The 27,256-nt window shown below is 37.9% G+C and overlaps 1 protein-coding gene across 2 annotated transcripts in view; it reads left to right on the top strand.

Annotated features, from left to right (window-relative positions):
- Positions 1–27,256, top strand: part of CNTNAP2 (contactin associated protein 2) — a 1,159,974-nt gene that overhangs the window by 802,406 nt on the left and 330,312 nt on the right. For both annotated transcript variants that reach the window (XM_056337119.1, XM_056337120.1), the window contains one exon: positions 1,245–1,445. In XM_056337119.1, the coding sequence (XP_056193094.1) occupies positions 1,245–1,445 (201 nt within the window). The remainder of the gene's footprint in view (positions 1–1,244; positions 1,446–27,256) is intronic.

Below are 27,256 nucleotides of genomic sequence, written 5' to 3'. Positions count from 1 at the left end.
TTTTTCACACTGAGCTAGTCAACTTGAATTTAAAAGTTCTTCACACCTAAGTGATAGAATAGTATTCTTACAGGAAGACAGTGTCACTAATACTAACCAAACCTTCATTGTTTTGATTCTGAAACCCTGTGTCTTTCTCACTCTTTTTATTTTTATTTATTTATTTATTTATTTATCCTGTGGAATGCCCCTCTAAGAAAAAGTAATAGTTGGTCTGTAACAGGAGTAGTTCTGTGCCTTTTCTTTATTTCCTTTCTAAACTAACTCCCAACTTCCACAAATCTTCCAGCAAGAGGAGTGTGGAGTGTGTTGTTCATTATTATGATATCTCATCTTAAATCTCCTCTGGTAACTGCTGACAAATAGAACACAGTGACACTTCCATTGACTTGCTGTTTAGTAGTTTAAAGCAATATAATGCATACAGTCTGCTGTAGGCGGAATATTACACACCTCCTGCATGCGCACTAGGCATGAGATTCAGCCAATGCTGCTATATTCCTCATCCCCAAGATGAGGTTGTCCTTCCCCCTTCTTTTTGTCTTTTCACAGCTAAACAGAAGCTTTTGCTTTTCCATTGTCTCCTACTTCTGTTATTTCTTACACTGATATCCGTACCATAACCACAATTGATGAGGCCGTATGGTACCGCTATTGTAAAATAGTCAAGTCTCAATAAGCAGTAATTTTGGCTTACCCAAGGAGCACAGCTTGGGTAAAAAAATGTGATGAACTTGATGAACTACAGTGTTTTCAGTATTAATCACTAAATGATGTAATCACATGAGAATCTGGTGCATCCCTTTTGTTACAGTACTGCAAAGCAGCATTGCTTTCCAGCCCACACAGCAATTTACCATGGACAGTGAATTTTCCTCACATAGAAACCTTGAATCTCTAGTGCATCAGCCTTGTGTCCTTCTACTCAATGTCTGATCAAAGTTAATCCTTATTAGTTTCATATGTCACTATTAGCACCAGTTGTACAAGGAAGTCTCTTCACACGGTATATTGGTTATCAAAACTACAAGGGCAATCAGGGTTTCTTATTTTCATTGGCTCATGGTGGTTGGAACTGTGCTCTCACGCGGTAACTTTTCCTGTGCAGTGCCCTTCATCCACACTACCCCCTAAAAAGACATCTCGCGGAATATTTTTATCTTTTGTCAAAGGCCTAGATTTATTTTAACTCAGTTCCACTGTCTGTCTTCTACCAATTTTTGTCTTTTTCCCCTCTCTTTCAGAGGACAAAGTATGGACAACTGTGTACCATGATCTGCAAATGCAGACTTCTGTGGGAGGCAACAGCCTGGAGAAGTTATCTGTGCTGCAGCTCAACTACAGTGCAACAATGGACCAGATTTCTGCCATTACCAGCAGCGCTGAATACTGCGAGCAGTTTGTCTCCTATTCTTGCAAGATGTCCCGGCTGCTGAACACACCAGGTAGGCTGAGAATGGCATATCAATTAAACGCGGTGTTAAAGGCATTCATCTGAACAATTCGGCAGGTATTGCTGTTAGACCAGTCCGTTCAGTAAACATACGTCTTTGTTCTCCTCTATAAAGTTCACAAAGAGGGAAATAATTGAATATGCAGAAGAAATTGTTTTCTTGGGAAATTTTGCTGTTTGCTTAGTACTGAAAGGAATTTTGTTGCAGTGCAAATCTGTGTTCTTCTCTCAGATCTGTTGCTCCTTCAGGAAGGGTGCTTTTGGTAAATAAGGGTAACTTTGAAAGTTTAATCAATAGAGGCATTGAAAAATTGCTTTGAATTTTATCCTGGTTTTCCGGTTGTCAGGTTTTGTATGCTACAGTCAGCAAGGGCACTGGCTGAGTGAGGGTTGGAATTTTCCAACTAATATTTCTGAAACGGTTTCTCAGACGCTGAGTATTTGTGGGTTGCCTTACACATTGCAGAGATTGGCATGGTCAGTAATGTGGTTGTGTGAGACATATGATGTGCTGTTGCCTACAAGTAGGTTGATTTTTAGTTTCTCCTTTTGTTGTGTAACTCTACTGGAAGAGAACAGTCCTAGAACTAATCCTCGCTTGCTGGATGCGCCTCCTCAACAACTCTTACCTCTAACTGATAAAGACAAAAGTATTAGTTGTTCCAGAATCAGTAAAACAGCACATAAAGATGGAATTCCGTTTTAGAAAATCTTTTAATATGCACCCAGTATTTCTTCTATGCTCTACTTGTGTATGATAGCATTTGATGTTATATAAATACTTAACGGTACTGAACAAAGACTGGGTTATAAGTGGAAACATAGAACACATTTTCATGGTTGTGAAATGAGTTCATTGTGATAGGAGCAATTAGAATGCATTTCAGATGAAACTAATGGCTGGATGCTTACAGTCTTATACTTTAAACTGCTTCCCCTCATGAATTTATTTTGGTATATTTTCTTATGGTGCTACAGATAAGGATTCATTTGGCATGCATGTGCATCTTATCCCTATTTCCATAAGCATTCCGTTAGTTAATAGATACTGTAATGCTTGTTACTCCTCTCCCTCCTCCCTGCTGTTTATGGACTATTTCTAATGCATGGTTTGTCTCTGTTGCTATTATTTTGCTTAATTTAGCATAGCACAGAGACTCTGCAAGTGGAAAATTATTTCTTCTTTCTTGGGCCTTAACATATAGGATCCTGAATCATGTTAATAAACTAGAAGTATTGTGATTAGATTCTGCTGATGGATACAAGCTCCCCTCTTGCATGTTTCAAAAAGGTAGTATATGGATGTATCTTTGGCAGGTATTTAGAAGTTGAATTCACCTGGGAACAGAGCTGGAGATAATTTTCACAGAAAGCTCATCGTTTGCACAGAGTACAGGGTTAGATTCTAGATTCTCCTCTAAATGTATAAGACTATTATTTCAGGACCAAATTGTACTTGTTAGTATGTATTTATATTATAATAAAAGAAATACATACTGTAACTGCAGGTGTTTGCCCTAGCTTCTAGATTTAAAAGACCAATTAAGCAGCACACAAAATAATAACTTACTGAAGATTTCTTTAAGGAATAGTCAGTTCAGATATTTGCATTTTTAAGCTTCTTAGAAAAGGTTGGGTGTATTTTGCAGATACCTTTCCACATTTTCACCTTTTATATGGAAAGACAAATTGTCTTAGAAACTCCTTCTAAGCCAGCTTTTTGGTCTGGAAAGTAGGTTTCTGGAAATATTCTGAGATGGGTTGTTTGTGGAGGGGGGGGGTGGGGTTTTTTTTGTATTTTCTTTTTTTTTTCCTTTAAGTGAGAGAAAGAAACAACAAAGCATTTTAAGCTAGACAGTGACAAAAAATTGCACCGTAGTGTTTGCATAACACCTGTAATAGTTTGTACATATAGTATAGCAATGACTTGTGTGTTCATAAGGAAGAGACCGATACATTTTTTTTCTAAGCTATGTATTCTTGGTTTCAGCTATGCTTCTAAGCTAAGGAACTAATTTTTCATACCTTTCTGGTTTTGGTTTTGGTTTTTTTTCCCCACCCCAGAGGATTGCCTTATTTGCTAAATATGACATCTTATTCATCTCACAGCACCAGTCCAAGTGCTTGTACGGCTTCTTCCACCACAGAGCTTTCTATATAAATTTTTGCATTATGGTGCCCACACAAGCAAATGAAAAAAAAATTTTTAAAAAAATCTACATTTCTGTATTCCTCAGGAAGCGGAATCCTGGTTGTATTGAAGCCAGTGGTAAAACCTCTATAGATTTCCTGCGATCAGGATAACATTTGTGGCCCTGACCACCGGTGCTTTTCTAGGTTGAAACATTTCTGTTACAACTTTCAGATGCTCAATCAACCACTTAGAATAGACTAGCCCTTTTGTATAAAATTGCATCAGAGAGAACAGAAAATTCAGAAAATAGTGCAGCAACTCAACTTTTTGCAAATTTTTCTCTCTTGGGGATCATGGCATTTTGCAAAATCATCTCTGCTCAGGGAGAAATTGCTCAATTAACATATTTAGACAAATCAGAATTCAAAGCTGTTTATTGATCTATTCATAGCAAGTAATTAAGTAGCCATCTGAACTATAGCTTTTGCTGCTTTTAGTTATGCATTTCCTGATAAGGTAAAGTCATATACAGTTGCACTAATATATGTTCTGCTGCTAATAATAGCTTAAATAACTTTTTTGTATACAGTGTAAACTGCTTCAAAATGCAGTGTTTGAGGGTAGTCTTCATATTAATAAACCTGTTTTGTTGTGGGGTTTTTTGGCTTCAGGCACAGTGGTTAAAGAATTCTCATTGCCATGTACTTTGAGAGCCACACACGAAGAGTAGTTTGTACAGGCTAAGAATTCTCATTCTTCTATTATGAGTTTTAGACTTTGAGTTTTTATTCCTCCAGGTCCATGTCCTTTTTTTTTTTTTTTTTTTTAATCATGGGCTTTCATCCAAGAAAAATAAGATGTATATCCCAGAGAACTGATTAAAATCATTTCCAACAATACATTGAGAGTGATTTTACAGGTCACAAAGCCATTGGCTTTCCACTCAGTCTGAAGGAAGCCAGTAATAAGATATTCCATGTAAATTAAATCATAAGGGACTTCTGAAAACATACCCAAAACCAAGAATCTTGTAAGACTATAGGATAATTCAGGTTTGAAGGAACTGCAGTAGGTCATCTACTCCACTGTTCTGCTCAAAGCTGGATGAACAGTCCTTGTCTAGTAGTAAGTAAAGACTATCTGAAATTCAATTTTCCTTCCTTACAGTTTTGGGGGTTTTTGGTTTTTTGGTGTTTTATTATTATTATTTTGAATTTGCAGCCCAATATATTTAAATTATGTTTGGAGCTAGGGATCTGTTTACAAGCCTTTACAAAGGATGATTAGAAAAACAAAATTAGTCGAAATAGTTTGGAGACTTTCTTAAGAAAGTGCAAACCCAGACACCTCTGTGAAAATACACTATGTTATCACAATAAACAATAAAGCTATAGGTACACTGTAAATTTCTGGGGAAGCTGTTTTCAAGCAGGGAGGGACCCTGCAGTTCGTGCAGTTGTCTCACAGTCTTTATGCCAGTTAACTACAGTCTAAGGAGATCTGTGTCCTTTTCCTGACTGATACAGATTTTGTCTATGATTTTAACAATTTGTTTGATTTTATTATCATTATCTTTTTCAGTTAGGTCAATATGGGGCTTATGCTTCTTATTGTCTATATTGTCTATTTAGAATCATTTAGGTTGGAAAAGACCTTTAAGATCATCAAGCCCAACCATTAACCCAGCACTGCCAAGCCCACCACTAACCATGTTGCTTAAGCGCAGCATCTATGTGTTTTCTAAACGCCTCCAGGGATGGCGATTCCACCACCTCCCTGGGCAGCCTGTTCCAATGCTTGGGCATCCTTTCAGTGAAGAAATGTCTCCTAACATCCAATCTAAATTTCCTCTAGTGAAACTTGAGGCCATTTGCTCTTGTCCTGTTGCTTGTAACCTGGGAGAAGAGAACAACCCCCGCTGCCCACAGCCTCTGTCAGGCAGCTGTAGGGAGTGAGAAGGTCCTCCCTGAGCACCCCCCCAGACTCAACACCCCCAGTGCCCTCAGATGCTCCCCATCAGCCTTGTACCCCAGCCCCTTCCCCAGCCCCCTACTCATCTCTGGACACACTCCAGCCCCTTTGTGACTGTCTTGCAGTGAGGGGCTGCAAGCTGAACATGGGATTCCAGGTGCGGCCCCACCAGTGCTGAGTACAGGGGGACGGTCACTGCCCTGGCCCTGCTGGCCACACTGTTCCTGATACAGGCCAGGCTGCTGCTGGCCTGGGCACAGTGGGGGCTCACAGCCAGCCGGCCACTGGCCACCCCCCAGGCCCTTTCCCATCAGCAGCTCCCCTGCCCCCTGCTTGCAGCTGCCTGGGGCTGGTGTGACCCAGGGCAGGGCCCAGCATGGAGCTGTGTTGAACCCCATCCAAGTGGCCTTGGCCCCAAGCTCCAGCCTGCCCAGCCCCTGCAGAGCCCCCTGCCCCCCGGCAGATCAACGCTCCTGCCCAGCTTGGTGTCCTCTGCCAACTGATGGAGGGTGTGCTCCATCCCCTCGTCTGCACCTTCAGTGAAGATGTTGATCAGGACTGGCCCTGCCACCGAGCCCTGGGGACACCCCCTGTGCCCGGCGCCAGTGGGATGGAGCTCCATTCCCCACTGCGCTCTGGGCTCGGCCCTCCAGGCAGCTCCTAACCCCGTGCAGAGTGCCCTGGCCCGGCCAGGAGCAGCCAGGTTCTCCAGGAGATGCTGTGGGAGATGGTGTCAGTGCCCAGGTAGACACCACCCACAGCATTTCTCTTTTCCATTGGGTGGGTCATCTTGTCGTAGAAGGAGATTTATTTAAATTTATTTATTTAGATAATACATCTTGTAGAACAGGAATTCCTCTGTGAATATGCAGTTGTTAGCATGACTGAAGCTTGATCTTAGTAATCCAAGTAGCTATTACTGTCAAGGAATGAATGAAATGATAAGCCTATGGATCATAATTGAAATTTAATAAGTGTACATGTATATGTAAATTAAAAAATAATACCTTTTTTTAAATTATTTTTTGCTCTTTCACATTTACATTTCTCATATCCTCTTTTCTTCTTGTTTCCTTGGAAACTTCCATTTTGAGAAGATAATGATGTGTTCAGTATTAAGTATATGCAGAAAGCTGGCTGTTTTCTGCATTCTCGATGTCCATACAGTTTCCAGTTGGTATGGGAGATGATGGGACTTTTCCCTCATTTGCAGAAAGGAACTTGGAGAACTTTCATGCCCACTGGTTAGTAAGAGGGAAAAAGGCAATGCAGGATATAGAATCACTTTGCTTTTATAGGAAGGATCTTTCCTTCTTTGCTGTAAGAAACGAAGTGATATAGAGGACAGTAATACAATATACTAATAGAATGCCAAAAGTTAGTTGACAAAATTATGTATCTTCATCCACTGTTGTCATTAGACTTCCTAGTAACTCCTGCCTGTGACCTCCTTGGTATGAAATTTTCCATGGGCCACTGATCTCAGCCTCTGAAGTGAGAAGGGAACGGCATGCTGGTTCTGCAATTCTTCCCTTCGCCCTGAGAACGAGAGCCTGAAGGGAGGAGGGCTGCTGTTTTCAGCACATTTGTGAGTCTCTCATTTCCCAGAGCTGTAGGAGCTGTAACAAATAATCAGAATGTGGGAGCTAAAAGCATAGATACAGAGAACAGAACAAGATCTGTTGGTGTTGTGTTCCAATTTTTATCCCTATTCACTGTGCCTGCAGGCAGCATATGAAAAGCATAAAGCAGAGTTACTACAGTACATGAATTACTGTTTCAAGCCTGTTTGTCTTTGGAGGAAATCAGACAGCAGCTTCATGAATTCAGGAGTTTAACAAGCGAAATAGAAAACTTTATTTGCTGTTTGGTTGGTTTAGTTACAATAAAGCAATTATAATACCAGTAGTAAACAATATTTATGAGTAGATGGAGAAAAAACAAAGTTAAACATTGCAATATGGAAATATGCTATTTTTCCTAAGTAGCTATCCGAATCAGAACTTTATATATAAACTTTCACATTGCTATACAGTAACAGATCAAGAATGTTAGTTGCAGTTAAAATTCCTACTTAATAAAAATTTTTCAGAAAGAGTCTGAGAGAGGAGTGGGTTTTCTGCAGTCCTACACAGACGAATAGAAGTTGCTCCAAAACTTGCTCAAGCTTCAGCATTCTATTCTGTTCTTTCACAAAACATGCCCATAAGCTTTCATGTATCTTGTCCAGCCTTGCCTTAAGAAATTTATTGATCAATCCTTTCTTCTCTGTCAGTGTTCTAGAAAAGCTGATTTCAACTTCTAGTGATTTTTCAAGCAGAAGGGTAGCAGGAACAATGTACCTGCTCTGCTCTGATCTACATCCCCATGTCCTAGAAGTGGAAACCAACAGCTTTTTGAAATATCTTTTTTTCCTTAGTTGTCATCATGTTGCCATAGAACGGAAGCAGGCATTAATTAATAGGTTAAATGTTTCTCATGAAATCGGTATCAGTCTTCTAGGTAAATGTTAGGTAGGTAAATGGTTAGTTAATAGGCCATTTTTTTCTTGTCCATTGTTAATACACCCTTTAATCATGTCTTTGTTTCACTCTGCACCTTCGCTTGTCTTTTAGCGATTCGTTTGAGGTTTTTTGATACTGTGATCAGAGTCTCTTAGTTTCACCTTACCTTCATCATTCTTTGAGCTGGTGAGCTGTATGTGGTGATTTTCCCAATTATCTTTGCTGTTGTGTAGGAATTAGACTTAATCCATTATCACTAAGTGAAAAAGGCTACATGATGCTTTGGTGTTTGTTAGAAATAATAGTAGTTGGTAAGAGCTTTGTGGGTATTAAAAATCCTGTACGGAAAATGTAACTGCAGTGCTGTAAGCCCTAGTTTCTTTCCTATGTTTTTTAAAGAAAAACTGGTGCATTTGTGTTTTAATTTTGCAGTTATAGCAGAATGTTCCAAACTGGCTGTTTCTCAGTCCCACTCTGAAAATGTGCTTTACCTATTACAGGATAAGATTGACTATCTTTATTTTTTAAAAGACAGATAGAGGAAGGCAATAATTACTCCACTGTTTGTGCTGAATCCTCTTTTATAAAAACTGTAAAACTATTCATGGTTATTGTTTTCACAGAAAGAGTCACAGACATTGCTTCTTCAAGAACCCAGGTTGTCTTGGGGAAAAGTCATCTTTCTTGCTGAATAACCAAAACAGATTAGTTTATTAATTTCTTAGGCAAAATTAATCTAGATGTTATGTCACTGCAGATCTTGACAAGAATTTCTCTTTCACCCGTATCCTAAATACATTACACTTGAGTATTTTTTCTTAAGCAAATTTGCAGTACAAATATCCGGTGTTTCTTTTTTCATTCCCATTCCTGAGATGAATGTTTGTCATAAACAACTGTATGAAGAATCAAGCTAAATGTATGCAATTAGAAGAAGATGGTACTTTCCAATGCACAGAACAAAAGAATCACAACAAACCTCATTCCCTCCTGTGTCAGGGACTTCCTTGGCCTTTCCTTCGTTGCTCTGTGTTGCCTTAGGAGACAAGTGTTCAGCTACTATTGAAGCATTGCCTGCCCTGTTTGCATTGATGAGATGATTCTGTTCGTTTCTTGAAGCTGTGACTTTTACGGATTATCTGAAGGTTATGGTTAGGCTTTCCTGAACTCTGACCTGAGCTTTCCCAGCTGACAGCGTGGGGCATTGAGCTGTATCTTCTATATTAGATTTTACATCTGGAAAGAATTTCTGCTTCTCAGGAGCCTCTTTAAACAGTCTTTAGTTAATTTTTGGAGCTCAGAAGTACTGGAACTGCTTTGTAAGAACTACTTTTTGTTGTTAGTAATGTTATCAGATCCCAGCCCCTATATGATACCTTTTTTTCATAGTGAGTTCATCAGATAAACATCCAAAACACAGCAGAATGTGTATGAACTTGAGAATGCATATGTAATTACTAATGTATGTGTGGCTGTTTGAGGTATGAACAGTCCAAAATACATCTTCTTCCAGGAGTATGTTTGAGTATGGTTTTTTTTAGTGTGCTTTTTATGTGTGTATGCTTGATGTTATTTATCAAATCAGACTGTTAAAATATTTCTCTGAATTGTCTCTGAAACGGAGTGCCTGAAATAGCTTCCCCTTTTCACCTTGTGAATAATTCTGCATGTTTCCCCTACTTCTCCACACTTTCTGTATAGTACAGCCCATTCTTTCCTTGAATCCCCTTCATTAATTTCATACTCTGCCTGTATACGTTTGCTAATATTAAACTATGTCGCTTAGAGCAGCCAACATTGCCTAAGCGTGTACGAGGATGGAGTTTTACGAAAAGTTAGAGTATGCAGAAAGTATAACATATTTAGAATCAGGTTCACTACCATCATTGCCATTAGAATCTGGGGGACTGCATTGTCCCCTTGAACTTTTGTGCCTATATGTGCTTGTGACATAAGCCATATGTACCTGTAGATTTCTTTGTGGAAATATATATGTGTGTGTGTAATATATATGTATATACTCCACATATATATATATGTGGAAATCTATATAGGTATTTCTATACAGAGGGTGGCCTCCAGGTAATGATCACTTCCTCCTGGAAGGGATTACTTCAACAAGATCCTTTTGCAATGTACCTCTTTAAATATTTTGTTATGTGGGATTTGCTCAATGTGAGAGGATGAAAAAGATTAATTTCCTATTTTCTGTAAGGTAGACATATTTTACTGCAAAGGCATATGGACAGTAACTTCTGTTTTCAAGGAATGTGTGTTGCCAGCAAAAATTATTCATGATCATTTCCTTAAATTGTTGGAATAAGGAGTGGGAAAGATATTTCACTTGATTAATACGATTAGGAATAAAAAAATCAAGAACCATATTTTCTGGAAAAATGGATCTGCAGATTTAAAAAAGAAAAAGAAAGGATACTTTGCACATCTACTAGTGGAAATTAAACTTTGTATCTGGGCATTTGTTGGCCTGTGCCATGATGAAGATGGTGCTGCTAACAAGATGCAAAAGATTGAAATGCAGTTCAGCATTTCAGAAGCAGCAGCTAAAGATTTGGAATCAGTTACCAATGTAGCTGTTAAAATATAATGAGTTTCAGAAAGTGGCAGCTGATTAATACACACTGCTCTCTCTGTTACCCTAGAAAATACCCATTACACTAGTTTCTCTTGGAAGCGTACCCCAACACTGCTTTGCAGAAATAGCTGGTATGTTTGGGTAGTCAGCATGGACTCCATAAAGCAAACATAAACTCCACAACTCATCCTGGGTTTTCACCTGCAGCTTGTTAAGGTCCTATGCATTGCCCCAACAGCAATGATGAGGCTTGGTTTAAACTACAGGTATGCAATTAGGTATACGTAACTTATAGGATAGATCTTACTAACTCATAGGTTCAAGATATATTTAATATCTATCAAGCTTTTTTAAAAATTACGTGGCTCACAAAGCCCTTACTAGATGAACAAATAGCTCTAATGAATCTATTTTACTGAGTTTAAATTGTAGCCACAAAAATATTTCTATTTTGGAACATGCTATACTACTAAAATCTTTTCTCCCACCACCTTAAGAACTACTAATCTGCTTTGTGCTAACATTAGTCTATCTCAAAAGTTCTTTTTACATTTATCTCTTTCCCTTTTTCTCATTGCTCTTTGATGTTTTATTGTGTCTCTACCTCTGATATTTGTAACATATTCTGATTTCATATAGACTTTTGTAAAATCTTAGTAGTATTTACAGTGGTATTACTCTTGAGTGACACAGAAGTAACAGATCAAAGCTTCTTTTCTTTTTAATCATCTGTCCCCTGTGGCATAGACTGTGTTTTCATCATTCTTGGCAAAGCACTGTGTCAAGTAGCAAGAATGTTTGGAAGAGATACTGAACCAATTTCCTTTCCGGAAAATCTGAAATTGCAAGCAGACAAAAAAAAAAAAAAAAAATAAAAATCAGACATATAAGATAATTCATCTTTGATGACGCTCTGCGCCACTGTGCCAATTTTTCACTCACAGATCTAAAAATATCTTAACACAATCTCCAAACGTTGGGGAGTTGGAACTGATGAAAGTTTTGTTTTGTTTGGATTGGACGTTTTGGGTTTTTTTTGTTTGAAGATTTCTGCACAAAGTCTGTTTGAATGTAGCGGTCCTGAGGAATTGAGAGGATTGCTGGACACAACTTGATGATCGATGCAGACCAACATTTACCATACTAAGCAAAGAGCAAGCTTAATCTGACTGAACCAACATCAACTTGACTCTTGCTCTGATTAGTACTGCCTATTGATTTGTGGCCTGATGGCCAACTCTTGTTCACAATCATGTTCAAGTACAAAAAATCTGTAACATCAGCAAGGCTTTGGGAGCACAGGAAAAACAAAGGATAAGGAGTGGTAACTAAAAGTCTGCCAAGTTAGGTCCCTCCTCTGATAAATTTAAGGTTTTATCCGGAGAAATTCTTCCTGACATGCATTTAGCTCATTATTGAAGTGGAACAACTGAATATGCAGCATCCCAACATCAATGTCTGCTGTTCTTTGGACTCACATGCAAATTTTGTATTGTACAGTAACACCTGGATAAAGATAGATAAAGCAGTTACTCATTATGTCAAATCACTTGGCATCCTCTGTGGTCTGACTGTTAGTGTTTTGTATTATATACGGATTCCAGTGAACACAAGAAAAATAATAAGCATTTCTAGTGTTTATAGCATTACTATTGTCAAGATTCATTTTTATTCAAAGTAGTGCAACTATATGAACTAATGCTTAGAGAAAGAGAAAAGAGTTTGATTGTTTTTTGAATGTCATGCTAACTTTGGTAATCCTTTTATTATATGCCTTTTCATTAGGCATTCACTGTATATCTATATTTTAAGAGAAAACGTACACACAAAAAATCCTGTCAATTCAGTCTATTAAAGGATTTTTTCTCTCCCAAACTTTGTAATCCTTGCTTGGAGTTCTGACAGAGGAATGGTAATAGGAGAGCTCCGCTTTGTCAAAGACTGAAAAACAGCAATGCTTGCTTGCTGACAAAATCTTGAATAAATAGGTTGAGCATAATCAAAACAAACTTTAAAATAATTTCTCTTCTACTGCAGGGTATTATTTGAGATTTCTCTCAAATTAATTGCAGTGCAACACTATTGGCAGCAGCATGGAACTTGCTGAAGTCCTATCTCCTGTATTAAGACTGATTATTAATGACATTTCACTGGAGTGGGATGGTCAGCATCTTTTTAGCTGCTTTTTTATTCCTAGTGCCTTTGTGTTTCATCAGTAAAAACAGTGGCATCTTCAAGCTGTCTTTTTCTCATGTTCATAAACCTGCCCGCTCTCCTACTCATTCATTGATTCATAAAATATATTGCTTTCAATCAAAATGAATACTTTTCAAACACTAGGCACATGGCACTGGGTTTGATCTGTTTGGGAGCAAAGGGAAAGTAACACTGAGTATTCAGCTGAAGGCATGAACATTTGCATCGCTTGTCAGGGACTTGACCTCCACATACAGCCTGGACGTGTCCTGAGGAATCTGATCACCCTGTTCCCTTCAAGTCTGGGTATCCTTCCAGGGTAAATGGATGGACATGGGTAGGCAATGAGGCATAGTAATTATGATAGAATCTCTGACGGGAATTAGAGAAGGGCCAGAGTGAAAGAGCACTCCAGAAAGTATCCTTCCTTTGCAGTCAGGGCTCCTGAGACTTGCATGCCCTAGGATCAAGACTGTGGGGGACACTGGAAGCCCTTAGCTCCCTTCAGCGCTGCTGAAGAGTGGTATGAGCCCTCTTTAAAACCACAGAAGATGTCCTTGCATTGTGCAACAGGAGTAACAGAGAAAATGACATGCATGGTTGAGTGTATCCTCACTTTCACATGCAAGTGGCTTAGAATGGAAATAAAGGCATAATTCTTGTAGGAAGAATATATTTCGTTTTACAGGAGCTTTTAGTAAATCACTCATGATTCTACAGACTAAAGGAGTAGCAGGTTTGCAAGTCACAGAACATCTTGCAACTGTATTCCTCATACAATCGTTTATCCCAGCGAGGAAGCAATAGCTTGCTCTTGCTAGGTCTGTAGGTCTGTATCAAAAGGAAAAATCTGTAATTAGTAAGAAATATGTTTCTGGAATGCAGTTAAAGGGGAGTTACAGTAAGCAACCTTTTCTGTCTCTCTCTGGCTTTTAAATAATCCACTTTAAGGGATTATTTATTATTTAAAGAAGAATTTAAGAAACAGTAATGACTGGGATTACTGTCATTCTGGAAAAACTAGGCCTCGTTCTGTTGTGCAAAAATAATGTGACAAAACGCTGAAAAAATATATCAAACTTGGTATTGTCACTGATGGCCAGAGGGGTAGTAAGGCTTGTACCTGCCTGTGCACAGGGCTGCAGTAACAAGTCACACTTGGCCAGAGTCTAAGGTGAAGAGTTTTATAATAAATTCTGCACAGGAACTTCCCCACACTCCTCCTATATTAATGAATAACCTTGTCATTGCTGTAATTTTAAGTTTTACTGTGTTTTAATCAAAATGCAACATTATTAATCTATAATAAAATCCTAACCTACAAAAAACGGGTATCAAATTTAAATACAGATTACAATCCCTGGATTAGTGACACCACAAATTCTTGTTTCTTTCTGATTGACTGAGTTTTATTGTGAAAGAGATATTAACACAAATAGCTCATTTTAACATTTAAGGGAAGTGCTTTGTCTGTTGTCTTATTGTGTGATGTTCTTTCTAGAAATGAACTTAACCTAACATTTATTTCATGCTTTTCCCCTCGTACTTTGTTACTATGCTTTACTCATATGTTCTATTATCACTAGGACTTGCAAGCAGATCAGCGTACTCCTTTGTATATACAATTTGCTAGTAAAACTTGTTCAAATATTTCTAAGAGCTATTTCTTCCCCAAAAGGGGCATTTCAGGAGGTCAGCAGGATTCAGAATGTTTACAATATACATTATACATTTTCAACTGTAGCTGAGTATTTAAATAGTAACTTTGTAAAGAAAAAATGCAAAGGGAAAAATATCCTTCTTAGTACAATTGCTTTTAATTTAATTAATTTTTAACTTTTTAATTTCTCTGCTTTTATTCCTTCATTCTCTTTTAAGTCTATTCTTTCATGGTTTTGAATACTTCTTTCTTCCTCTGTTGCTTTTTTTAACTGACCTGTTCTCATTGATACATGTGGAAGGCTTGTTGTTTCCACTGATCATTTTTTCAAGCTATGAAAATGTCTTTTGAGATGCCGCTTCTCTCTGTTTACATCCCTCTTCTTCAAATCATTTTCATACTCTTCAGGAGAAGATGGGCAAGGGTTTAAAGGATTCTGCGGGCAGTGAGACAATCAGAGTTTAGCAGGTGCAGATAAAGGAATGATATACCAGCAGGGCTGTGGAGAGATTGTGGAATTGGAAAGCTGCTTGGGAAGAGGGTAACATAATAGTGCAATTTTTAGCAGATGATGGAGAATGCAAACCACTCTGTATATGGTAGCTGAAAGGCTTATGGCAGCCTTACGGCAATCGTTGAGCTTAATTACTTCACTGTCAAATTGGAGTTGGTTTAATTTAAACTAATGTGCTAATATTAACTAGGTTTGGGAAATTCAGATAAAAGTGCTATGGAAGGCTTCTGGAAAGTTTGGAGGTGGTGCAGAATAATAAAATGTGAAATATTGAAAATGGTTGAACAGCTTTATGCAGTTTGAAAAATTAGACAGTACTTCAGAGTTCCAAGTTGAGTAAAGCCACATCTCATGTAACTTCCTTGAAATCAGTAGAGTAATGAAAAGTCAATTTGCCACATAAGCTGTTTTCAGGTTTTGGTTAGTTTTAATGGGATTTGCTCTGTCTTAAAAAAGTGAAGCCTTTTAAAAATACAGAGCAAGCTGTAGGTGAAGCAAGGAACAAAATGGCTTTTAGTATCTGGATGTGTCCTAGACTATAGGGTAAAAAAAGAGCTGCTGTAGCTTTCATACAACAGTATTTTAGAGCTAAATGCTTTACAGTTTCATAGAAAACACCACAGGACTTCTACGGTACAGTAAGCCCACGTTCGCTTTGATCAGCATAGAAATCCATGCCACCACATGCCACTTGTAGAAATACGTCCTAAACTAAAGTGGTTTTGAAATTGGACTCGCCGCTTACCCAGCTATGAACTCCTGAGTTCTGCTTTGGGGTGCAATGAAAAATCTCTTCATACGCTATCGGGGACCGGTACTCTTTTCACTCTCCGACATGAAATTATCCAAATAAAACAGTTAAAAAGCTAGCACACAGAAGTGACTTTCCTAGAGCTTCCCTAAAGGATTCAACCAAGGACAGCTGATCTATTTAAGTATTAACTCTAATTTAAATGCATGTACCAATTTAATGCAAAGTTTGTGACAGAAAGAGATAAAAAGTTTGAACATTTGTAGTACCATTGTTTTTATTAATTGAAAACCAGCATGCAAAGGAAATTTTCAAAATGTTGGAATGCTGAGTTCTTCATCCAAGTCTGACTACTTCAGATCCCACACAAAACAGTAGTGCCTGAGATTTTTTTATTGTGTGGCTGCTCAGCTATCAAGATAAAATGGATAGTCTCCGTCTCCTTCCTGCTGGGCATAAGCTGCATGTCATATAATCATCATCATTCCTGGCACTTTCCAGGCTGCCTTAGCTAAGGCTACCAACTGGCCAGCCCACTAGTATCCTACAACAGCAGCTGATACGGGGCTGTGTGAGCAATTTAATTTTTGTTGGCTGAAAGTGGCAGGAAAATAAGTGAAGAAAAATAGAACAAATGTTTTAAAAAATCTGGTTTTAAAAAGTCAGCTTCTTCAGATCGAATTATGATATGTTTCACCTATTACAGCTAATCAATATGCATTAATAAATTATTGTTTTGCAAAATATAAAACAATAAATTAAAATTTTCATAATTTTTTTCACCTCAGTTGTTTTTGGTTTAACAGTGTGCTGAGTTTAACAATGAAGTTTCTTCACCTAAACCCCATGTTTTCAGAAAAGGAAAGATGTTTTGACACCAAAATTAATTAGGTCCAAGTTGCGTTACATTGCAGTGGTCAGACTCATGCCAAGTTAGCACATGTGCATAGTTGCTACTTGATTTGTATTTATTTCTAAAATGGACAACATTTATTGGAATTATTAATGCATCTAGCAAATATTATTGGCATTTATTTTTGATGAAGGAATGAGCAGGTGAAATGGGTACAGTTATACTTTACGATATACTTTTATATAGTATGTTTCTGTCTGTAGGACATACTAAATTATACCACATTTCAGAAGAAAACGGTTTCCCATAGTGAACAAGCACAGCCATTCTCATCCTGCGGTCACCCAGAAATGTTACTGTCATTTGGTAACATTATGCTTTTTACACTAAGTAACAAAGTACAGATCTTGTTTATTTGCCAGTTATTTTACTGTCCTTTCATCAACTCTGATGGGAACTTACCTGGATTTTAGGCACCAGGAACTACGTTTTCCTCTTGGCTTATTTTTCAAGTTTGGAGACGGAAGTGCTGTCATATCTTAACACATGTGATGACAGGGATGGACAGTAACCTGTTATCTTAATTGCTGTGATGTTTGGTGGTTTTACAAAAATATTTCTGTCACGAGGAGATAATATTTTCCAATCTCTCAGTACAATAACTAAGTGTATGATAGTCAACATGATTCTTTCACATGTACAGGCATTTCAGTGTCTGTGTTACACAGTCTTTCCTTCCAATTTATTTGATATCAATGTTTTAGTTTGTTATTTGAATTTGATGCTGGACCAGAGTCATGGGTCAGCATACTTTGGCTGGAAAATGTTTTTTAAAAAGTATAAAGTATGGAGATTTAAATCAGAAATTACTCTATACATGGCTAATTCCTCCATCCTGTCATCTGTAAATAAGAACTGGTATTAGAAAGGTTGTAATTTATGTTAATGATAGTGCCAAAAACATTGGTACGATGCTCTTTGTATGGGTTCATGCAAATGGTTGATTGCTACTGTAGTGTGCATTAACATAGAGCACAGCCACAGGTAATTTATGGGAAAATGAAAATATATGAAATACTAAGTGAAGCAGTGATCAGTGAGCAATATCCTTGCCTCAGATCAGTACACATTTTCAGAATCATGTTCATCATTGCTTCGGAGAATAAAAAAGCATACTGTACGAAAAACATCATGATGCACAGAATAATGCTTAGAGATATGACGCAGTATGAAATCATGTGATATACCTTTCCGTATGCACTGTGAGTTTGGGAAGTTTTGGGGGTTTTTAAGATATATTTATAAAAATATCAATTAAAGAATTGAAACCAAATAGAAAAGATATGATGGGAAGAAGTAAATATTCATGGAATATGGAAGTGATCTCTGGAGCTCATCTGGTCCAGCCCTCATGCTCAAGTAAGGCTGCCTAGAGCCAGTTGCCCAGGACCGTTTTCGGACAGCTTTTTGGAAGTATCCAGGGTGGGAGACTCCACAACTGCTCTGGGCAACCTGCACCAGTGCTTGGTCACCCTCACAGTAAAACAGCATTTTGTGACATTCAGAGGGAACCTCCTGTGCTTCAATTTGTGCCCATTGCCTCTCATCCTCCCTCTGGGCATCACTGCAAAGACCCTGGCTCTCTTCTTTATGTCCTTCCTTCAGGTATTTGTATACATTGAAATGTATACCTGAAATGACCAAAGGCATATTCTGTACCATATAACATCATGCATAAAAATTGAGGTAGAGGAAGAAAGAGTGGAGTTTGACTTCCCAGTTAGCAGTTGCTTGGGGTATGGCTGGGCAATGGTCTGCTTGAGAGGGATCATGAGTGAGTGATTGCCTCTTTTTTTTTTTTTTTTTTTTTTTTTATTTCTTTCTCTTTCCTTCACTTACTAAACTGACCTTTTTCTTAAGCCATTAAGAGCCTTAATCTCACTCTTGCTCTTCCTATTCTCTCTCCTGGTCCGTCACAGGGGAGTGAGTGAGCAGCGATGTGTGTGCTTAGAGGCCAGGTCAACCCACAGGGCGTTGAGTCTGGGAATTTGAAATCAACGCATAACTGCTGCTAAATGGTGCAAAATTATTGTTATGTTTCAATACAAGTGAAGTGCTGAGGAATTTCAAACAGTAGTTAATCGAGGAGGAGAAATCTGTAGGTTTTATTTGCCAAGAAATTGTTTGCCAACAGAGGACTGATTTGTCTGATTGTAGTATTTGAGCAGATACTGAATAAGAAGAAATAGTATTTGGTCAAAGCCAAAAACATAGCTGAAGAGTATATGTGATGCAATGGCTACAATTGCAGCAGAGCATTAGTCAGGAAATCATTAACAATGATTAGTCAACCCTATAACCCTACAAAAAGAATCATATTCTCCATTTATTTTCATAGCTAATAACTTGCTAATGCCATCATTATGAATTTTGAAAAAAATCTCTTCATATGAACCATCCACTTTAATTAAATCCATGCAGTAGAATTCCAGTTCTTCTGTGGTCATAATTATAGCTTGCATTTCCCTTTTGCATATAGGCAATTTGATAAGTAAAACTATCTTAAAGCAATCACAAATTAAATTTTCAGAAATATTTACTTTCCCATGTTGTAAGACGATGCAAGACTATGCCAAAAGCTTTCTGTTTTAGGATGTGTTTATTTTTATTTCTTTCAAGGATTAAGATAGTTTGCTGCTTCTGTTTCAGTCTATTTTTAAAAATTGAGTTAATGACCATACTGCAGACCCATTTCAGCTATGCCATTTTTCCGTATTCCTGTTTTTAGTAATGAGCTCTGGTATCGCAAAAGACTAAGCCAGGATGAAGTGATAACTGCAGTCTGTTGCACGATTTGAGGTGGCTGAGTAGCTGGTATCATGTGGTAGCAGTGGAAAGGAGCAGCCCTTTCCTCTCGGCACTGCTCATCCCTCCACCGGGATGCTGGCAGCACTGGCCATGTGGAGGAGATGAGGCGTATAGTGGGGGCTTGGTCAGGTTTCAAAGGCTACCCAGAAGGATGCTTGCTCACCTCCTAGCCATTTGGCTTCCAGAGTGTAGTTAAGGAAACATTCAGCTGAAGCAGTGTGCAGTATTTTGGCTAAATTTGCACATATATATATATTAAAATAAAGACAGAAATAATGCTGCATTTGTAGGCATCAGATAGTCAAATAGGATTAGGTGAGCGCTCTGGGGAGTCTGCTGCCAGTCTGGAGGCAGGTATTTTTCTCCTATTTGCATGAATTCCAAAATTCACTGAGTATTGTGTTGGTGCTCAGATCAGTGTTTTCAGCAGCTTTTCTGTTTAGATTCGGTATGGTAATGCTGTACTACTTTATATTCTTTCCTTCCTAAATAAATTATATTGAAAAACAGAGTCTTTAATTATTCTGTCCAATTGGTTGTGAGAATAGAAAATCTAAGGGGCAAAAAATCTGTGAAAATGCCTAAACTTCAATTTTAAATTACTTTATTTCTCTCTTTCTTTGAAAAGACTGACGGCCTCTACATGTTAATTGTTAAAACAGTATCATGATATCTTTCTGTAACATCTTTAATTGATTTTACTTGGAAGACCCCAAGTGTGTGGTAGCACAATATGCTGATTTTGGGGGAGTGCAAATACAAGGTATCAGAGTTATTCAAAGTAGCCTTGACTTAATCTTTTGTACAAAGAGTTGTTATTACAACATTTGCTGTTGTTGCCTTAGACATACCTCATTAAAACTAGGAAGCGTGCAGATCTTCTAGTAAATGAGTTAGTACCTGTTTAATGTATGAGTTAATAACTTACATGGCTTTTAGTTATTTTTTGGGACATTTTCAAGGATAAATTAAAAACAAAACACCCTTTCTGATTTGCAAAGCAATAGTACTGGGATTTAAGATGAAAGGGAGATTGGTAATGTCATGAAAGATTATTCTTCAAATAAAACTTGAAAATGCACTAAAATAATTGGAATTATAGATAGGGAAAAAAATCTGGTGATGTTATCAGTTCTATTCTCAGAACACAGCCAGGCAAGTAAAAGAGATATCCCAACAGTAGAGTATTTCATTATTATGTTTTGTTCATATTTAAATGATCCATCCCTACTGGAAAACTATTCTAATTAGTATTGTAATTATATTCTGCCTTAATTTTTGTTGACTTAATTTGTCCTTTTTCTTTTTCTTGTTTTTTTTACACCACACCAACTAATTTTTTTCATCCCTAACGTAAGAATTCCTTAAACACTCAAGAGATGGTTATACCCTCATATGTTTGCCCTGGAGAGGTGAAAAGGAGAGAACAGGTACTCACCAGCCTCAGCCTAGGAGAAGGTGTAGCTGTGGACAGTGCAGTGAAACACAACAGACCTTAACTATGAAACACTGAGGCATTACACAGAGGTTAAAGGAAAAGAACAGTGACTTTTCAGTGGGTGAGCATGTGGAAGTCCTATGGAACCGCCTCTCCAACATTCAACATTAATACATTTTCAGCTCAGTATGTTGAATTACATGATTTTAACTTTCCAATTGTGTTTTCAATTTAGTGCAAGGAATGCTTGAACCTGTCATACATAAAACATATTGATTATTTTGCCTTTTTGATTCATAGCCCAAGCTTACTTCACCCATGGTAGCGATACTGAAGTGAGAAGCTATGTTAAAGGCAGAAGGAAAACAACTCCTGGCTAGGGGATCCACTACCAAAAAATGACTTCAGGTTTGCATGATTCCTTCTATGCATAGGCTTCTTCTGCTGAGTGTTATCCATGGGTGGTTACTAATAGGGGACATTGATTCAATTGGCTGGAGGTTAAACGGTTGCTTCGTGAACATCTGTTTAGTGAGAAGGGAAGAAATTCATAATTGTTATTTTTTCTTCTTTCCTTGTTGCAGTTCTTGCTGTCTGACTTGGCTGCTGATCTGTTATTACTGTAACTGCCTTTAATCCTTTATTTCTTTTGCTTCTACCACAACTTGCGACATCTGCTATTGCCTCTAATAATTTTGCCTTCATGTTGCTTTTGGCACTTGTAACAAACAAAACCTAGAAGGGAGTATTTCAACACTAAAATATTGGTAACAAGGAAATGCATTTTTCTACCAGAATTACTGTATTCGAGTTCTTCCAAAACTGGTGCTCACCTATGACTTTCCTGTCACTGTATGACTTCTGGCATTGTTAGTGATAGTACTAGTCTCTTCAAACAGTTTTATAGCAAAGCTAAAAACAAGTTGATCTGGGATAAAAATGCCACAAGAAGATCTTATTTATCTGTGACTGGCCACCACAACTGCACTTAGGTGGAAAGAGCAAACAGGCAGAGAGGATGCTCCCTGTGGATGCTGATTGTAACCAGTCTGATCCGGAAAGTTCCTCCCAACTGGGCCAAATCTGAACTAACTCCCCAGCTGGCAAGAACAGGGTGATGGCAGGGAAGAGCATGAGTATTTCAGTAGGGAAGTTTTTAAAGAGATCTCAGGAAGTGGGTGAAACAGAAAACACACTGTGCATTGTAAGAAATAATTCATTATTTTTTTTACTGTGTAAATGATCGGAACTTTGTAATTCTCATTGGGGTTTCTGTATAATTTTCTCAGTCATGTGAGAGATTAGTGTAATTTATGCACATGATATAGATTAATAAACAACATACCGGTTAGGATCACAAACTTCTTTTCACAACATAAATGATCCTGGTGCTGCCTTTCTTATACATCTGGGTTGTAAGTTGATGACTAGTTCCATATGGAATTTTGCCGAGTTTTAAATACCCCCTTTTAGCTTGACAGATTGAATTTAAACATCAAGAAAAATATAATAAAGCATCTGAAATGTTTCCTTGTTCATGTTTTTATTCACATCATTCAAACATAGAATGGTACACTTCAGTTTTGGATTGCTGTAATAAGAAAGCCCACAGCATAGAAGACACAGGAGAGATTGACTGACTAAAGGAGGCGGGTAGTTCTAGTGTCCTTCTTCCATTTAACAGCATCGTAATCAAAGTGACCACCAAAGGTGCAGGGTCCATTGTGGCCCTCTAGGAACCTGAGTTCTATACCTTGCTGAAAGTTACTTTAGAGAGGTGTTGTAGAAAATTTTCCTTAATATTTCATGTTCCATTTAACATTTAATGTGTGAGTATCCACTGGGGCAGAGTTTTGTCTCCCATGCAAGTCATCACTAAGCTCATAGAGCTGTAACCAGTGAGGTGTTGCAGAGAAGCCAGTTCCAAAAGGACAGGTAAATAAAGAAAATTAATAAAGACTTTTACTAAATACAATACAGCATCATCATTTAGGAAGGCTTCTGAAAAGAGAAATCCAACTAAAAGTCCCCAGTTCAAGTCAAGGCTGACCGAGACCTTGTCAAAGTCTCCTCTTAGAGATTCTCCAATGTGTATAACATTTTGTATGAAGTCATAACAGAGATGAAAAAAAATTTTATGGCAGTTGGACATCTGGAGGTGGGACAGATGGGATCCAGACCCTACTTTAATGAGCAGCATTGGGAAAAGAGAGTGATTGACTCATCCAAGCATATTTTCTAGTAGAGGTCTCTGCTCGTAACTGAATTTCCAGAGCAGTTCAGCAGCTTGTTCAGTCTGTGGCCTTTTCCTTGCATGCACCCAGATGTAGGAGTTCTTCCTTTCTATTTGGCAAGGATGAGCCAGGTGGGGGGACTTGAACGCATATCCAGACAAGTGCCTTAAAGCACAAACCCTCCTGTGACTTCTTGAAACTGGCCTCAGCTCTCACTGCCTGTGATCATCCAGTGAAATCATGGAGTCGTTTCAGACGGCCATGCTATGCCTTTCAGAGAGAAATGTGTTCCTTGAAAACAGCCCACATAGGTCAGGTTCAGTGTCTGTTCTGAGACCTTGACTAGTACCAAATTCTTTGGAGATAATAGAAAAAATTGCACAGTGGAATAACTTGGCAAGGAGGAAATTAATCTTGCATATGCGTTAGCTGTAGAATAAAATACTCCATCTAAATGTAATGTAGATGCTGTATAAATGTCTGCTCTTTTTCTGAATTCTCTTTGGTTTTCAGAAAGCATTATCTTGTGATAATGCTTCCTGTTTATGCTTCTGCGTGTGCATAAACAAATATATGGGTAGAAATTCATTTCCCTATTTATATCAGACATATGTTTCTGAAATACTATTTATAAAGTTGCATTTTACAGTTAATGAGTAGGATGCCAACTACTTCTGGTTGAATGGTACACAGTGCTATTGAGTTACTTTGGACTTAATTTTCAGAAGCTGATTGAGAGCTGTAGCCTGAGTGCACAAAATGGGCAGCTGAAACTATAGATCACGGAAAAAATGGCCTTAACTTTGTAGATCCATCAATTGCACATGTACAAAATGTAGTAGTATTTATCTGCAAACAGATCAGGGGTTTTTTTTTATTGGGATATTCACAGCAAAATGAAAAAATATTAGCAGTGTTATTTTATCTGGACTTAGCACTCTCAATGAAAAGTCAAAGGTGATTTTCTTCATCTAGCATCCTTTGTAACTTTGGCATTGATGTATGAGTAGTAAGTTATGATCATGCTACTTTCCTACTCTTCTGTGTGCTTTCTGTGACAGAAGATAAACAAATTCCATAGATGTACTCTGTATAAAAAGTGCTTCAAAATCAATGATTATAGCTTCACGAGTAGTTCAATCCCCATCACCCTACCTTCCAGCTGGCTAATTTTTTAAAACAAATACCTATCACTCTGTGAACTATAAAGGGGAGGCAGTGGGGGTTGTTTGATAGCACAGTGTTTTCATGTCAAAACTCAAGCAGATTGTCAGGAATGTAGCATATATAATTATGGATTTGATATTTATGAAGAATTTATGGTACTTCAACATTTAGATGAAAGCCTATAATAATGATAGCTAACAATGCAAGGGCGGTACAGCTGAACCTGTTCAGGAACACCAACAGTGTGGATTTCCTTTTAATTCCTGTATTTTTTATGAATTTAAAAATCTGTTTGGAGGCTGCATGTCATCGAAATTCCTTTGATAAATGAACTGTCACTTTGTTTTAGGCATTTTAAAAACATTTATTTGAGCATATTGATTAGTCATTAGGACTCTATATCACCAAGTATGTGGAAACATTATTAAATTCCTAATAAAATTAAAAGTGTATCACAGCTGTTTGAGGCAATACAGATAGCTTTCAAGTATTTAGGCTTGGGATGCATATTGCTGGCAACATTAACTCCTTAAAGGACTAGGTTGTCTGTCAGTAGAGGACAGTGCCTCAGCAGGAGGTGGATGCCCCAGAGGGCAGTATGTTCTGTGCAGTGTGGCGGGGCAGCCAGGGGTGCTTATTTTTCCCAAGGAGAAGCCTGTCACCACGCGCAGTTGAGTTTATTCAGCTGAGCCACCTAGAGTTTTCAAAGGAAGCCAAAGAGGCACTCAAGTTTGGCTCAGTTGTTTAGACAGTGAAGGCAGCACTTAATCGATTTTGCATCTCTCTCCTTCAAAGCAAAGATGTAAGGCTGTGCAGAGGTGGTTCTGTGCATGTTTCAGCCTTGATGCTCAACACACAGGTCAAGTCACAAACAGATCTTTAATGACCTTTATGAAATTAAAAGTATGATTGAAATTAATCTCTGGTTAACATAGCCTACTGTTTCCAATGTATGCCGAGTGAAGTATTATTTGTTTTCTTCAGAATTTTTTTTTGCTTTTATGTACCCAAAAGTACAGAATTCCCTACAACATCTAGAAGTGCCTGGTTTTCGTGAAAGGAAACAAAACCAAAAAAAATAAAGCCTCAGCTAAGTAGAACACTTGAATGTATTACTAACATGACTAGACCTACTTTGATGAAGTAGATAATACTAATGAGTAAACCACTGCTGGTAATTATGTGTGCAATTTTTTTAATATTTTTCCCTAGCCAATAAGAAGTAACCCACACACACCTTAATCTTTGATAAATCAAGGAATAAAATTAGATACCAAGTCCAGAGGAGGAACCAAAGTGCAAAGAGGACAGGAAGACAGAGTTTTGATTACTTATGCTTGTTGATGAGCAGAAACACCTCTTTAAAGTATTTATCTATTAGCAGCTGAAGCCAACAGCATTTGCATACTGATTAGGAATCTTTATACTGTTTAGTTTCTCCTTTGAGAGGGTATTTTGTTTAGTGGTTTAAAGGAAATTACAGTTTAAATAAGGAGCATGATTTCATTTGCAATCTGTTATCATAATTTGTCTGTGAAATTGTTTAAACCTTTCATATAAGAAAAGATAGGGTTTCTTTTGTAAAGAGACCTTCCTTTTTCTGTCATCTAAAGGATTGCTTACATCCTGTCTAGAGAGCTTGAGAGTATAATGATTATAGAATAAATGCAGGAATTGGATGACTGGGATTTCTGCTTTCAACACTGCCATTGATTCATGGTATGTTATCGAGTACCCGTCATGGTTCTGTACTTCTTTTTTTCCATCTACAAGGCTGGAAATGGTGAGACCGTATCCCTTAGAAATACATTTTGATATCTGTTAAAAAAAAAAAAAAAAAAAAAAAAAAACCAAACCACCAACGTGCAAGTGCTAATTAGTTTCATCAACATCATTGCAGTGTGATTTCTATTATTGTGCTTATACTTCTGTTCTGTGTTTGCCATCATTACAGATCAAGCAAGAAATTTCTAGTTGGCTGAGGGTGGATTCGCTGTCTATTGTTGCTTTCTCACAAGAATCTCTTTCTCTGCTTGCATCTGATTAGATATGCCAGGTTTCTACCCAGCAGGCAGGTTACAGAAGTGCCCTGCAGCACCTGGGGACATCCTACCTCACACCCCTTATCTCGTTTCTGGGATATGATGTTCTGTCAAGGTGCAGGGCAATCCTGTCATGCAGACTCATTTGCTCACTCTTATCAGGGAAGCATCATATGTTGTGCACCATCCTAAGCTTACAGTTCCTAAACAGGGCAAGAGTGGGCTGATAACAGAGACAGTTTGTACACCTGTCTGCACTTTTTGTGATAATCATAGAATTATTTAGGTGGGAAAAGACCCTTAAGATAATTGCGCCCAACCGATGTAACATTTTTAACGTTACCACAAAGGCTTTGTCCTCCCTGGTGCCCTGTCTGCCTAGCACAGGTACACAGAATTTTGTTGCATGACATTAAGCTGCACGCAACCGAAACTCCTCAAGTTCCATTCAGATAGAGCAGTTATGAAAACCCAGGTGTTAGAGGAAAAGCAGAAACAGCTTTGGAAGAAAGTAATTTATCTTTTCTCCAAACTGTCAACTAGCAGTGGAATTTTCATACAAAGCATTTTGGACACTTACTGGATCAATGTTATTGTTCCTTAGGCTTCACCTCTTAGACAAATATGTGAAAGAGCCTTAATCTCCATTTGGAAGGTGTAGTAAGATTCTAATTATTAAATCCATTATATCTGCTTACAAACCAGATTAACAGCATGAGTCAGACCTTGAGCAATTCTGTGATTCTGATGATGGGCATGAGTTAATTGAAAGTTTTAGAGGCACTGTCCATATCTGTATTGACATCTCCCAGAACAATGAGTCTTGGAGACTTCATTACCGCTCTTTGACAGCAGCTATTTCTCTTCAGGCAGAAGAG

The sequence above is a fragment of the Falco biarmicus genome, chromosome 4 (assembly GCF_023638135.1).
Source record: "Falco biarmicus isolate bFalBia1 chromosome 4, bFalBia1.pri, whole genome shotgun sequence".
In the NCBI taxonomy this organism is placed as follows: Eukaryota; Metazoa; Chordata; class Aves; order Falconiformes; family Falconidae; genus Falco; species Falco biarmicus.
This window is presented reverse-complemented; position numbering and strand designations above follow the sequence as displayed.